Genomic DNA, 15,091 nt, shown 5'->3' on the forward strand with positions numbered 1-15,091 from the left:
TTTTAGCCTGGTCCCCGGCTTAATGTGGTGCCTGCTCGCCAAATCCACGGCCATGGCGCAAGTTAATCAAGTCATTGGCCACATCCTCGTTTTTGATTTCATTCTCCTTCATACCGTCCCCTAGGTAGAGGTTGTTGTTGAGCCCGTTACTTTTGGAGATGCTGCCTTGCCTGCCATAAATAGTGGGTGAAAGTGGACCTGAGTATTGGCCACCTTGTGGATTCGGATACATGCCCATGTTAATTGGCATAATGGGTGGAAGCTGCACAGCAGCCTTGGATTGGTCATGGACCGGGGTGGATCCGGGCTGGAGATTGGAATGCTGCTGCTCCATGGGCTGTGACATTGAATGCATGGGTTGTGGGTTTTGTTGAGCCCGTTCTTTCTCCATTTCCTGTTTTCTGCGTCTTTGCTGTTGTGACTTCTCAAAAAGAAGATTGGTCTTGTACTTGATGTACTTGAGAACCTTCAAGTACTTGAGATCCTCGTCCATGTCCTCATCGTCCCAATCGATGTCGTGTTCTCCAAAATCTTCATCGTCAGATTCCTCAGCCAGACGCTTGTCCTTCAAAATTTCATCACGAAGCTCGTCGTTGATAATGCGCTTGAAGAGATCATCTTCCTTCACCGACTTGGTCTTCATGTACTTGTTAGCATTAGGCTGGTAATTGATGAAGATCTTGATGAAGAGCGATATACTTCGGTTCAAAACACGAATCGTGTCAGCACTCATAATACCGCCTTTCTTCGCAATCTTGAGTGTGCAAATGAGAAGATAAAGCATCTGGAGAACGATCGACTTCTTGAAATTGATGATTGTGAGGGAGAGTCCGTTAAGCATAGAGTTGTAAGGTGAGGCCTGAATTTCCTTCCGCTTGGTCCTACCATTCATCCCCAGTGCCAATGACAGCTTTCTCCGCTTCACTGAAAAATCATTAATCACAAATCCATCCTCATCAACATCGATACCCAAGTTTGGAGACATCAGACCCGAGGCCATTCTCTTGGGGTCACTGAAAAACGAGTTATATACAGCAGAATCGCTTGCGCCTGCGCCAAAACCGGATTCGTTTTGTTCAGTCGATTCCCCAATATGCTCGAAGATGAGGATGAAGTATGCGAGAACCTCACGGGAAATGTTGGCGATCTTCACATAGTAGCCTTGAGTGAGCTCTCGATCAATGACGAAGTTGAGGTAGTTCAGCGATCTGATCAAGAGGTAGTGGAAATTCAACTGCATTTTGATGAGTTGCAGGGCCGTGTTGATGTCTGGAAGGCCTACGTTCAAGAAGTTCACGACGCCCTCTTCCGATAAGCCAAGCTTTTTGGCATTGTCACCGTCGAATGTCACTCTGTGGTAAAGAGTGTCTTCACCGATGCTTGTGAGAACCGGAAGACCCATTTGCAAATGAAGAGGCATGAGATCGAGTCTCTTTTCCTCGAGCGCATATCTCCAGTTGGAAAGGTTCTTGTCAATCATCAAAAATTGTGTGAAATTGTAGTTCAAGTTACCATCGTTTCCATCGCCATCATCATCGTTAAGAATCCAGTCCAAGTTGTTTGAGTGGTGTTTCTTCTGGTTAGGGGCGTTTTCATTCACCTGTCTGTCCTGCTTCAAATACTGATAGTAGTTGGGCGAGAACGAAGAGGGAATAATGATGTTCATAAGGTTCAAGAATTCCACGCTGGGCTTGAGCAAAGTCTCGAAGAGCGGATCAACCTCCTCTCCGGGTTGCGGTTCAAGCAAAGTACTGAGTTTCTCAGGAGTCAATTTGAAGTATCTCTCGATCGTCACTGGATTGATAACTGTGGTATTGATGGATGGCTTGAAGCCAAACTTCAAGTTAAAGCACTTGAGCAACACTTTGAAACCCCAGAAAATTTTCACTCTGGTTCTGCGTTCATGTAAGTTCAAACTCAAGTCATTGAAAAACAAGTTTCTCGAGTTCAAGTTAATACCGAGGATGCCGATGAAAGAATTTATAAGACAAGACAGCACAAGCGACTTTTCCTTGTTATTGGTCAAAAGTGAGTAGTAGAAGAATAACAAGTAAACTTGCAACTGCTCCACTGAAACGCAAAACACATTGAGGTACGGAAGAAAGTCGTAAAGGGAGCGGATAATCGACTTGTTGTCATTGTCCTTGCGGAAACGGTATGAATAGTTGGGGTGGGAGTGGTTGAGTAGGAGGTTGAGGTTCAATGATGGGTTGTTCATGAAGATCATGGCATAGATCTGGATGACGAGAATCAAGTACTCGTTCACAACATGGTAGTCGTAAGTCAGAAGATTGAAGCCATTGATTGTTGCATCGTCATATGTGAACATGAATGGGTACATGGTATGGAATGCATCGTAGGTCTCCATGAACTTCTTGTAGTCAAAGATGGGGATGAATGTGTTGTAGTTCAAGAAGTATTGAATGATTTGGTGATCCAACTCCTTTTTGGAGTTAAAGATCTTTTTGAAGTTGTTGATGAGCTTGATGAATAGATCGTACACGTCTTTGGGTAGCTCGGAGTTGAGAGAGTTGTCATTCGCCAGCGTGAGCGGATTGTAGTTGAGATCCAAATCCTTATTGTGGAATTCATTGTAGTTGGAGTAGGACGGATGGTACAAGTAGGAGTCGGGATCGTTGAGGAGATAGTTGTGTGAGTTCGTGATCTTCAAGAACGGCAAGCCCAAGTTGATGAGGAGATGGTTGAACTGGGATTCGAAGTTCAAATTGTCGTTACCGATGATGATTCCCTTCTTGCCCAAGTTGAAGATCTGGTCGATGGGATTGTTGATCTGGATGGTGTTGTTGTTTTGCTTGAGCGTGGCAACGGAATACAGGTTGTCCTTGGTCTCGTCCTTTACAGGCTGCTGAGCAACCTGCTGATGTTGTTGTGGTGGTTGTGGTTGTTGTGGCTGTGGTTGTGGAGGTTGTGCTGGAGGTTGGAGGGTCAGTTCCGGTGAACCCAGTTTCATTTTCAGTCTCAAGGCGTTAACCTCGTCCTCGAGCTCCCTGACTCGGTTCTCCAAATTCACCGTGTAACCCTTCGGGAAAGCCCGTCGTGAGAGCTTGTCGGATGTCGTACACTCGAAACCAATGGCAGAGCATTTGTTACATGGCGTAGCACCGTCACACTTGATCTTCTTCATCCGACACCGGTCACAAGCCTGAGAGACCCGGAGTAGCCCGGTCTTCGTCAGTATAAGCTTGTGGCTGCTGTCGTCCTTGGCCTCCACCATGCCTTTGTTGATTTTTCAGATATGCTAGGTTGACGTTTTTATGAGTCCTTCTGTTTTGCACCCAATGCTCGGGGAGTGGAACAGCATTCAGATATATATACTGGTGCGCGGTGCCCCAGATTCTGACATGCAGCGTCCCCTCGGCTGTTCGGATTCGCATGGGGAAACCGCCGGGTCTGTTTGACAGCTTAATACTTGACGAGTACGAGACCGATTTTGCTGGGGAAAACGAAAATGTCAATCTTGAAGTTCAAATTTTTATCAGGTGTGTTTTTGGCCAAATTTGAACGATTTTTGCCGAACCCTCCACTCCCCTCTCATGTGAACTTGCATTGGCTGCGAAACCACCATAGTCCTCTGACTCTACTACACTTTTGCGTCTTGAATTATTTCCATTACTCCTGGGCTGAGCCCTAAAGTCAACCTATTTGATTTTACAAAATATGTCTTGATTTTTTGTTTCCGAAAACCTTAGTGCAAACCGCCGGTTCTCTCCCTTCTCAACTCCTTCTCTTGTCTCTCCACCTCTTCGTCGTACACAATGAACTCGTGCAAAGCCTTACCACCAGGCACCATGGGCAAAACAGGCACCTTCTTCTCGACAATCACCTCCAACAAAACTGGCGTCTTGCAGTCCAAGAATTCCTTCACCTTGGCGGCCATGTCCTCCTGTTTTTCGAGACGGATACCAGTGACACCCATGGCCTCAGCCAACTTCATGAAGTTTGGATTCAGCTGGTGTGTGTGGGAGTATCTGTGTTCGTAGAAGAGCGACTGCCATTGCGTCACCATACCTTGCTCTTCGTTGTTCAACACACAAATCTTCACTGGGGCACCGGCCTGGACAGCAGAAGAAAGCTCCATAAGTGTCATGTTGAAAGATGCATCACCGTCAATGTCAATGACAATGGCGTCGGGCTTGCCGATCTGGGCACCAATGGCAGAAGGGAGACCAAAACCCATGGTTCCCAAACCACCAGAGGTGACGAAAGTACGGGGTTTCGTCCACTCAAAGTGCTGGGCAGCCCACATCTGATGCTGGCCCACACCGGTGGTGACAATAACCTCCTTATCGTAATTTTGCGTCTGGTCGCTGATCTCACGGATCAATGTCTGAGGCTTGATAAGAGAACCAGGAGTCTCCTTCATGTATGAGTATGGGTATTGTTCCTTCCACTTGAGCACCTGGCCCATCCAGTCTTTTCTCTCGGGCACCTCCTTCACCAATGGCAAGAAGGTGGCAAGGTTACGGGTAACATCACCTTCAATGGCTTCAGTGGCCTCCACAACCTTGTTGATGTTCTTAGGGCTGATCTCAAAGTGAATGATACCACCTCTGCCTTCCTGGGCAGCTAATCTGGCGGCAGGGGCAAACTTCGAGACCACACCGGTCACTCTGTCGTCAAAACGGGCACCAAGAGCGATGATCAAGTCAGCATTTTGCATAGCAGTGTTGGCAGCAGCAGAACCGTGCATACCCAAGAAATCAAGAGACTTCTCGTCTCTCTGGTCAAAAGCACCCAAACCCTGGATAGTGGTGGTGACTGGGATGGTGGCCTTGTCAGAGAGCTCCTTCAACAACTGAGGACCCTTCTCGTGGTTCAAGACACCTGCGCCAACATAAAGAATGGGCTTTTTGGCGTTGTTCAACAAGGAAGCAGCACGCTCAATGGCCTCAGTGGTGAACTTGGTGGTGAAACGCTTGGTGATCTGAGAAAGAGCGTTCAGTGGCAAGGTGGTGTTGATAGGGATGGCCTCTCTGAGAATAGAGGCAGTAACATCCTTGGGAAGATCCACCAAGACAGGACCGGGACGGCCAGTAGTAGCAATCTCGAAAGCCTCGTTGATACGCTTAGGCAACTCGGCCACGTTCTTGACCATAACGTTCCATTTCGTGCATGGTCTGGAAATACCAATCACATCGGCTTCCTGGAAAGAATCCGTACCAATGGACGTCGTAGGCACTTGACCAGTGAAGACGACCAAAGGCACACCGTCCATAAGGGCATCTTGCATGGCAGTGACAACGTTGGTGGCACCAGGACCCGAGGTGACCAAGACAACACCAGGTTTAGCAGTCACTCTAGCGTAGCCCTCAGCCATGTGACCAGCACCTTGCTCGTGTCTAGGCAAGACAAACTTGAATTTGTCGGAGTTGTAGATGGCGTCGAAAACTGGCAAGATAGCACCACCAGCATAGCCAAAAACAGTGTCGACGTTGTGTCTCAACATCATCTCGTGGAAGATCTCACCTCCAGTCAATCCAATGAAGGAGTCGTCCATGGTGGACTTTTTTGTCAACTTTGGGGGTTTTTAGGATCCTGAGGCTCCTGGTCGAACGAAGGAGCCGGCGTGGGTCTCCTGTTCTCAGCCCTTTGTGTCATAGTGGCCTGGGAGTGTTTCGTGTTGGTTAAGCTTCTCTTGTACATATTGAAGGCAGGGGCCGATCTGGCCATAGCGGCACGGCTGAGGCGGCCTGAGAGGCGTGCGTGCGCGAGCATGGCAATAAATATAAGGTGGTTACTTTTGAAAAGTGGTTATTGGCAGAAAGCGGACTTTGTAATAGTTTTTCCTGGGGGGACTATGGGTCTTATACTCTGATTATGAGTCAAATTTTCTTCGCATTTTTCAGCTCCACGTCCTGCAGGCACCCATGGAGTCCCGTCACCGGGGCAGCGGAACAGACGTCGCCTCGATGACTCGTCACGTGCTGTGCCGGAAACCCCCACAAATGGAAGAAACGGTGATTTCGCTTATATGCTGTTTGATGAGGGTCAAATCCGTCATCGTGCAAGGCCGCCTGAAGTACCTAATTCGCCAGAAAACGGTGATTTTCATGTCTCCAGTCACGTGGATGCTGCTGAAAATCGCACCACCCCTCCGATACCGGAGGCTACCCCAGACTTGTCGCATATCGATATTTTTATTAAACCATTTAATCCTCCTTCGCTCTCGGAAGGTCTTCCTTCTCATTTATTTGAGAATCCTCATTGCTCGAGATAACCCCGCTCAGGGTCTCGTGATCCACTCTGTCGTAGATCTCCTCTGGTTCCACGCCCACCACTTCTTCTATTGGCTGCGAAATATGCTCTTTCGGCGTGGAAGGCAGACCCCAGTCCAAAAAGTCTCTTCTGACTTCAACGTAGTCGTATGCAAATTCTCCGATTTGGTCTTCGTCAATACCCTGCTCCTCGGCAGCGTAGTCGGCTCTCAAATGGAGACCAGGAATGTTGTCAATGACGAAGCACAAGACGGCAGTGACACCACCAGAGTAGGCAGTGGTGGCCAAAATGTACACAATTTGAATGTACAACTGCTTCCAGTTATGGTCAAGCCAGCCTCCCAAATGGTCAGTTACATTGTCGTAGCCAATGACGGTCTTGGATCCGAAAAGTCCATTGAAAATGAGACCAACCATACCAGCGATACCGTGCTCTGCCATCACATCAAGAGAGTCGTCAACACGGCAAAGGTACTTGAGCTGAGTAGACAAGTTACAGACTACACCAGCGGTGATGCCCAAAATGACAGAGGCCCACAATGGGATACATCCTGAGGATGGAGTAGCGGCGACAAGACCGGAAATGCAACCAGAACAAGCAGCCACCATGGACCATTTTTTCTCAAGACGGAAATCCAAAAGACACCAGGAAAGAGCACCGAAGGCTCCGCATAAGTGGGTATTGAGCATTGCGTATGGCACCTTGACAGATACATTGCCTGCTGAGAAACCATTGAAAAACAACCAACCAAAGTACAACATTGAGGTACCCAAGAAGATGGTGGAGATATTGTGGGGTCTGTAGTTGATCATGAGATCCTGGTTTCTTCTGCCCAAAAAGGCCGAGTAGACAAAAGCGGAAACACCCGAAAGAATTTCCACAGGCCCACCACCAGCGTAATCCAAAGCTCCTCCATTCCATGTCAGGGCCCAGCCGCCGCCCCAAATCCAGTAAACAACCGGACTGTAGACGATTGTGGACCACAAAAAAAAGAACACAATGGTTGGCAAGAAACGGCCTCTTTCAGCAATACAAGCACCAGCTAAAATGGCCAATGTGACAAGCAAAAATTGTAGTTGGAAAAGCACCCAGCCAATTTCCGGATATGTGGAGTCAGCATTTTCTTTGCCGACAATGTGTTTAAGACCAAAGGCTCTCAAGTCGCCAATGAAGTTGTTGTTTGAGGTGGAAAATGCCAAAGAGTAGCCCCAAAAATACCATGTAAAGCAGCCGATAAATGAGGACATGATGACGACCCAGATGGCCGAAAGAGCCGATTTTCTTCTGGACAAACCAGAATATAGAAATGCCAAACCGGGCACCATGACCCAAATTATGGATGAGGCGATGCAAAAAAGAAGCACCTCTGCCTGGTTGTATTCCTCGTTCTCCGTGAAGAGGGCTCTTTTAATCATAATGCAAGTGTTGATGAAATATTAAATGTAAAAACACAAAAATTAACGAAAAGTGGGAAGGCTGAAAAATCTAAAAAAGTAGGCTGCTACATCGCATGAGAGGCGACCAAGGTCATTAAATGACAAGGCGATTCCTAGTCAGACGGGTCTGCAAAAACCAATAGCACGCTTCACAGCCGCGTGCATCGCTGCAGGAAAACCAGGCAAAGCATAGGCACAGAAGTGGCCCAAACGCTGTTGATGAGGCGTCTAAAGTGCCACCGTGCATAGCATGGCCAGAGATAATTCGATGGATTGCCTTTATCAGTAGGTCCGCGTGCAGGATGCCGCTTAACTTACCGGCGAGATAAGGCAGCTACGAAGCAACTGACGCCTGGGCATTGCAAGGAAATTAGAAGAAAAAAAAAAAAAAAAAAAAAAAAGGTTTACTTGGGTACACTAATTCAGCCTGTTTGCTCCGGGTCTTCCTGGGCGGGTTCTAAATTACTCGCTGTGCTGGGAAGCCACAAGGCACCTGCCAAAGTGGATCTGGCAGCGCAGGGATGCCAATCTGGAGCTTTCTCATTCTGTTTGACTTAAAAATTTTGAACATTTAGAGAGCCATTTTTATGGAAGCTTCCGAAGTTGAGATAGGTCTGTCCCGAGTTATTCCGGCAGTTCGCCTCGCCAAAAGTGACGGACCTGCACACATCGCTATCTATCTCTGCGATAACGGTGACGCCCCTCTTTATTGGATGCTGTCAAATCGATAACGGTCTGCCGTAGCGGAACCGCCATATCGCCATCGCTATCAGCACAGAGCTATTGAGGTTTTGGTACCCGGATATAAGACGGACAACGGTCGTTTCATTCAATTATTTTTTTTCTTGGCCATTGGCATGAGATCGTGTCGTGTTTTTTTTTTCCCTCTTCTTTTTTTATGTTTTTCCATACGTAGATTTGATGAAGATGTCACCACGGGGCGGTGTTTCGGCACCGAAAGCGCTTCCTCTCGCTGGAATGCCCCGTTTTCTATTCTCCACATGCGTATGGTAGTGGATTTATGAGATTTCTTTTAAAAGAGGGAATTAATAAATGAAAAAAAAAAAAAAAATTGAGTTATGTGATGAATGGTATTGAAAAGTATTCCCCCTAAAGATTGTCTTCAATGATTGAAACCAGAAGCGACAAGGCCCACGTTAATTTGGTACTGTCGGCGGTCCGGAGCCTCTTTCAATACCCCACGCTGATGTTTGTTTCTTCCAAGCCCAAGATAAATTTACGGCGTACGAGTCCTGAACCGGACTGTGCTCAGTTCGTCATTCCAGCTGCATCACAAGAAATTGGCTCCCAAGAAGTACCGCAAGGTCTTGGTAAAGCACTTTTCACTCGTTGACTTTCGTCAATTTATCTCCTCGTTATTTTTCCAGTGGACCCCGCCGAGTCACCTATTTACATTAAGCGTCGTTGCAGCCAGCTCTGCTGCTGTTTAGATCTGCCACCAGTACTTCTCCACAAAGTGGAAAGTTTCAAAGCACACCTCGACAAGAATAAGGATGATAATGATCCATTCAAGACGAGTGCCTTTCTTCTCACTCAACACACTGAGAAGCGCTCGCTGCTCCTCTGTCACATAGTCGAGCTTGCGATTCATGATCAGAATACGCAGATGAATGTCAAGCCTACGACTGATGGATTCGTAGATCTTCTCCAAGTTGGGCTCCGACCAGTACAAGTCTGGAGTCTCAATGAGTTCCGAGTATAGATTGAGCTTTCCGCGGATGAGGAAAAGACGACCGGTGAGTTTGAGAATGTCGGCCTCCTTCGTCTTGAGTTCCAAGCCTTCTGAAAGAACCTCACTATTTTCTCTGGTCAATTGAATATGCTTCTCAAGTGACTCCTCGAGAATTGATAATCTTGTCGAACGAGAAAGACCGACTGCGAATGCAGCCTTCTCAAGTAGCCTTTGCTCTGGGTCTTGGCCTTGTGACACAAACACATCCTCCAAAACGAACGACGGCCTATCTTCCTCTGATAGCTGTGCGTCTAGTGAGACATAGTCCATCTCTTCACTCTCGCTCTCGTATTTCTCCGAAACGGCGTCCCAAATCTGGGGTACGTAGCCATCTATTTGGTCCTCGGTGATATCCCACCCAACCAAAGTTCCATTGGCCAAGACCATCATGTCTTTCTTGTCAACCTTACATTGTAAGACTTCGTCACGGATAACCACAGAATGTGGTAACTTGCTTTTACGGAAGATACTCCGCACCTTGTCTAGATCGATCGATTCACCTATGGTCAATGACGTTACCGGTTTTAGGTATTTCCGAAGCGAAACCTCATCCACATACTCTCCCTGCACCTGTTCTAAAAATGACAAGATTTTTGACTGACTGGACTGTTCGGCCTTGTGCAGCCATCGTAGCGATTGAAGTCCGGCTTTTTGGTTCTTCTTTTTGTTCAGCTTTTTGTGAGGAACAGGTACTGTGATTGGTGGTTTCTTCAACTCCGCAGCCACTTTGGAAGAGTTGAAGCGTCTGAAATTCAGGAGACCATGCCGAAGCAGTGGCCTGAATATGCTCAACATGATTGGTAGCGGTATTGACAAAGTCCGGATGGTCTGATGCCGCGGCAGAGTCGAGTCGGTCACGTGTATTACAATAGTGTTGACAAGAAAACAAATGTGATTTAGTTCGTTCATCTACGGGTTCTTTTTTTGGAAACTTGCAAAATGCTCTTCCTCGACCGCAGTGGCGGTGTCAATACCTCTGCTGTGTTGGCTGCGAAAAATTATCCCTGCTTTAGCGACCATACTCAATTTCTCACCATCATTGTATAATAAAGTCCGGAAAAAATTTCAACCTATTCAAGTAAGCGCCTTAAGGATAGCCGGCCAAGCCACGCCCCTTGTTATGTATGTTTGTTGCTGCTTCACGAAAGGGCGTTTCGTGTAAATCTCAAAACTCAACCTCCTCGCAGCCTCACTGCCTATGCGATCTTCTCTACATCGTTCTAGAAACACAGCTTTGACGAGGTACTCGAAAATTGCCTCCGAAATAAAATAAAGCAAGCTTTTTCCCTACCCTCCATTGTCCCGAAGATCAACAAGCAGATGAAATTTGCATCCAATCTCGGTTCACAGTTGGGCGTTCGTATTTTTCATGGCTGTCAGAGAATACATGCCTGCATGTATATTCACACGTTGTTTTACTTATTCCGTTTTGGGATAGGTAATAACTATTACGCGGGTCTGGACGAAGAGGTCCCGATTTGAGGGGTGCGCAGAAACGCTCTAGAGCACGACAATGTCGTCGCTACCTCAGGAGGTGTCGAGTCTGATGGGGATTCGTTGGGATATTTTGCTATTTTATACCTTTTGTATATTCTTTATGTTTTTGAGTAAACAGAAAATCTATTTTAAGCGTTGTACGACCCAAGAAACTCGAGAAGGCGGGTCTGGCTGGGGAATGCGGTATCCGGATTAGAGAGGTGCGAGAATGGCTTTTTTTGGATTGCCAAACAAAAATACACCTACGTCTATTCTTCTTCCCAATTCTTCCTATTTGTAGCGTGCAAGACCTTGCGTTGGCGTGACCTCAGAGAATAAAAGCATCGTCCCCCTGTTCCTATTCCTTGCCCAACTTAATTATGTGGTATGTTAACTCGAATAAGGTCTTTCTGGCAGAATACTAACCTACAGTGGAATCTTTGGCTACGTGAACTTCTTGGTGGACAAGACCAGAGGCGATATTATGGAGAACCTCTTGGAAGGTCTCTCCAGATTGGAGTACAGAGGCTATGACTCGACCGGTTTGGCTGTTGATTCTGATGATAAGGCTAGTAACATCATTGTCAAGGTCCCTGGTAAGGTCAAGCTCTTGAGAGAAGAGATTGAGAAGACCAACGTGGTCAAGGACACAGTTTTCGACAACCACGTTGGTATTGCTCATACTAGATGGGCTACCCATGGTCAGCCCCTGGCTTTGAACTGCCACCCTCACCGTTCTGACCCTAGCGGAGAGTTCGTTGTGGTGCACAACGGTATCATCACCAACTACAGAGAGTTGAAGACATTGTTGGTCAGCAAGGGCTACAAGTTTGAGTCTGAGACTGACACAGAGTGTATCGCTAAGTTGTTCAAGCACATCTACGATTCTAATGCCCAGGCTGGTCAGTACATCGACTTCAACGATTTGACTAAGCAGGTGTTGTACGAGTTGGAGGGCTCCTACGGTTTGTTGGTCAAGTCTGTCCACTTCCCAGGTGAGGTTTGTGGTACCAGAAACGGTTCGCCTTTGTTGGTCGGTGTCAAAACCGAGAGAAAGTTGAAGGTCGACTTTGTCGACATTGAGTTCCCCGAAAACCAGGAGAAATTCGCCGGTCCAAATGTGAGCGGCGAGCTGAACTTGAGAACTTCCCAGTCGAGAGCCTTCTTCAATGAGGATGGTGTTCCTTCCCCTGTTGAATTTTTCTTGTCCTCCGACCCAGCCTCGGTCATTGAGCACACCAAGAAGGTGTTGTTCTTGGAAGACGATGATATTGCCCACATCTATGACGGTGAGTTGCACATCCACCGTGCCAAGAAGTCTACTGCTGGCGAATCTACTTTCCGTCCTATCCAGACCTTGGAGATGGAGTTGAATGAGATCATGAAGGGCCCATACAAGCACTTCATGCAGAAGGAGATCTTTGAGCAGCCTGACTCTGCCTTCAACACTATGAGAGGTAGACTCGACTTCTCCAACAATTCTGTTAACTTGGGTGGTCTCAGATCGTGGTTGCCTACTATCAGAAGATGTAGAAGAATCATCATGATTGCCTGTGGTACCTCCTACCACTCTTGTTTGGCTACAAGATCTATTTTTGAGGAATTGACTGATATCCCTGTCTCTGTTGAGTTAGCTTCCGACTTTTTGGACAGAAAGTCGCCTGTCTTCAGAGATGACACTTGTGTCTTCGTTTCCCAGTCCGGTGAGACTGCCGACTCTATGTTGGCCTTGCAATACTGTTTGGAGAGAGGCGCTTTGACTGTCGGTGTCGTGAACTCTGTCGGCTCCTCCATGTCCAGACAAACCCACTGCGGTGTCCACATTAACGCTGGTCCCGAAATTGGTGTCGCCTCCACCAAGGCCTACACTTCGCAATACATTGCTTTGGTCATGATTGCTCTCTCTCTCTCTAACGACTTTGTTTCCAAGAGAGAGCGTCACATTGAGATCATCAAGGGCTTGAAGGAGATCCCAGAGCAAATCAAGACTGTGTTGAAGCTAGAAGACAAGATAAAGAGCTTGTGCAATGACTTCTTGAACGAGCAGAAATCCTTGTTGTTGTTGGGTAGAGGCTTTCAACACGCTACTGCCTTGGAGGGTGCCTTGAAGATCAAGGAAATCTCCTACATGCATTCTGAGGGTGTTCTTGCCGGTGAGTTGAAGCACGGTGTTTTGGCATTGGTTGACGGTGACTTGCCTATCATTGCCTTGGCCACCCGAGACTCTCTATTCCCTAAGGTGATGTCTGCTATTGAGCAGGTGACTGCCAGATCTGGTAGACCTATTGTCATCTGTAACGAGGGTGACGACTTGTTGAAGGACAAGGCTTACGCTACCTTGCATGTTCCATTGACCGTTGATTGTTTGCAAGGCTTGTTGAACGTCATTCCATTGCAGTTGATGAGTTACTGGTTGGCCGTGAACAGAGGCATTGACGTCGACTTCCCCAGAAACTTGGCCAAGTCGGTCACGGTGGAGTAAAAAGAGGGAAATAGTCATACATAGTTTTCAATAAGTTGCACTTGATTAATACATAACACGTCATAGAATTACGAGCGCTTAAAAAATTCTGACTGGCTCATGAAGGCGGAAGAGGTATCCAACACCAGCTCTCCCAAACCCAAGTATTTCCTTGTGTAATAACGAGCAGACTCGTTGGGAATCTGATCAAGATCCGGACTGTGGTTAGTTTTGTTCTAAATGAAGGCTGTAAGGTCTTAATCAAAGCACACGATACTTACGTCAAACCGGTATTTCTTCTGATGCCAGCCAAGACGGCTGAAACGGCGAGGAGGTCAGCACCCAAGTGAATGGATTTCAAGAAAAGGCCCTGAATATTAGTAATTCTTCGGTTGCAAAGCACTGCTTACATACCATTATTTCGAATTAGTCTGAACGGCTGAGAAATGTTCCTTGAAGCAGATATGGTCCCTGGCCCGTGTTTTTGTACTGCAGACAAAACCTTCGTTGTTCTACTGTGAGTGATTTCCTAGAACAGTGCTTCGAGGCTACTTGTGTAACTTGCAATTGATTTTGAGATTTTCTAATCTTATTGATTTGTCTCGTCAAGTGTATCAATCTATTGAATTAAAAATGCTTCTAATGGCAATTTTGTTATTTTTTTCGGTTTTTTGTAGAATCGTATGCTGCAGCTGTGTCCTCCACATGGTGGCAAAAATATGAAAGAAGGCGAATGATAACAAATTATCTCGATGCCTACACAAAAAAAAAAAAAAAAAAAAAAAAAGAAAATCGCCAACACCAGAAGGCGAAATTCTTAATGCAAAAGTAACTTTCACTTCTTCAGCTACCATACACTGATGCCATTTTTGAACCGGGCACCATGAACAAGTGTGGTACTGCATGCTCATATCCATTCCAGAATGCTTTCTCTCGCACCACCAACTCTCTTTTCCATTCTAATCAAGGAGGGAAGTCCGATAAAATCAAACCCCAAAGTGAACAAAGCTCATGTTCCGAATAAGTTATTCAGATGCAGATGAACGAAACATAGGTCAGGATAAGCTTGAGCCCCAAATGATTCCAATTGGCCCTTCAACCGGTCCACACGATATATGTTGTTTGTAAACCAACAGCAATTTCAGCTTCGCCGACGAAAGAGAAATGTTGATTTCTCGGGAAAAACCTTGTGGCTTGCCTATGTGCCCCCTTCGGCAGAATCAGCCTTGGAACCACTCAAATCTCGTAGAACATTTCACAACATTGTTGTTCCTGTAGTCCCGGTTCCGCAAGGATTGACGACCCCGAAAGGTTCAAGGCAGATGCCAGCTTTTCCAACCAATGACAATTGTATCGAAGATGATACTAAATTGCGCTAATCTTCAGAGGTACTCTCGAGCCTAATCTTCATGAGAGCCATTGAGAGCACTCTATTGACACGGTCAATAGCTGATCATAAATTGAGCTATCAATCCATAATGTCGGCCTGACCTTATAAGTTGTTGACTAGTGATAACAGAGCGTCAGTGTCTCAAATTGAAGTCGCCATATGATCTACAGGCGAAGCAAATCTACAGCAATCAACACTCCAGAACGTTGGAAATATCACCACTGGACTAATCAAAAAAATCAAAAAGAAGATGCTGTCGGATGGAAGCCAGAAATTTTACAAGCTCTGGTCTTACTTTCTAGTAGACCTGCATATGTGCGACCAGCCTTCAACACATT

The 15,091-nt window shown here is 46.5% G+C and overlaps 5 protein-coding genes across 5 annotated transcripts; 1 reads left to right on the top strand and 4 right to left on the bottom strand. All coding sequences in view use genetic code 12, as the record gives it.

Moving 5' to 3' along the window:
- Window positions 1-19: 19 nt before the first annotated feature.
- Window positions 20-3,235, bottom strand: ZCF16 (Zcf16p; the record flags this gene model as incomplete). Its single annotated transcript, XM_025479025.1, has 1 exon — window positions 20-3,235. One exon carries the CDS (start codon window positions 3,233-3,235, stop codon window positions 20-22), a length of 3,216 nt encoding a protein of 1,071 aa, XP_025338498.1.
- A 471-nt stretch (window positions 3,236-3,706) lies between these two features.
- ILV2 (acetolactate synthase catalytic subunit) lies at window positions 3,707-5,518 on the bottom strand (the record flags this gene model as incomplete). The annotated part of the gene is made up of 1 exon (XM_025479026.1): window positions 3,707-5,518. One exon carries the CDS (start codon window positions 5,516-5,518, stop codon window positions 3,707-3,709), a length of 1,812 nt encoding a protein of 603 aa, XP_025338499.1.
- Window positions 5,519-6,170: 652 nt separating this feature from the next.
- On the bottom strand, window positions 6,171-7,652 carry MEP1 (ammonium permease; the record flags this gene model as incomplete). Its single annotated transcript, XM_025479027.1, has 1 exon — window positions 6,171-7,652. One exon carries the CDS (start codon window positions 7,650-7,652, stop codon window positions 6,171-6,173), a length of 1,482 nt encoding a protein of 493 aa, XP_025338500.1.
- A 1,468-nt stretch (window positions 7,653-9,120) lies between these two features.
- On the bottom strand, window positions 9,121-10,221 carry CXQ87_000451 (uncharacterized protein; the record flags this gene model as incomplete). The annotated part of the gene is made up of 1 exon (XM_025479028.1): window positions 9,121-10,221. One exon carries the CDS (start codon window positions 10,219-10,221, stop codon window positions 9,121-9,123), a length of 1,101 nt encoding a protein of 366 aa, XP_025338501.1.
- A 718-nt stretch (window positions 10,222-10,939) lies between these two features.
- GFA1 (glutamine--fructose-6-phosphate transaminase (isomerizing)) lies at window positions 10,940-13,384 on the top strand (the record flags this gene model as incomplete). The annotated part of the gene is made up of 2 exons (XM_025479029.1): window positions 10,940-10,967; window positions 11,307-13,384. The coding sequence occupies 2 exons, from the start codon at window positions 10,940-10,942 to the stop codon at window positions 13,382-13,384; spliced, it is 2,106 nt and encodes a 701-aa protein (XP_025338502.1).
- Window positions 13,385-15,091: the final 1,707 nt, after the last annotated feature.

Source organism: Candidozyma duobushaemuli (assembly GCF_002926085.2).
Source record: "Candidozyma duobushaemuli strain B09383 chromosome Unknown A_B09383, whole genome shotgun sequence".
NCBI classification, from domain to species: Eukaryota; Fungi; Ascomycota; class Pichiomycetes; order Serinales; family Metschnikowiaceae; genus Candidozyma; species Candidozyma duobushaemuli.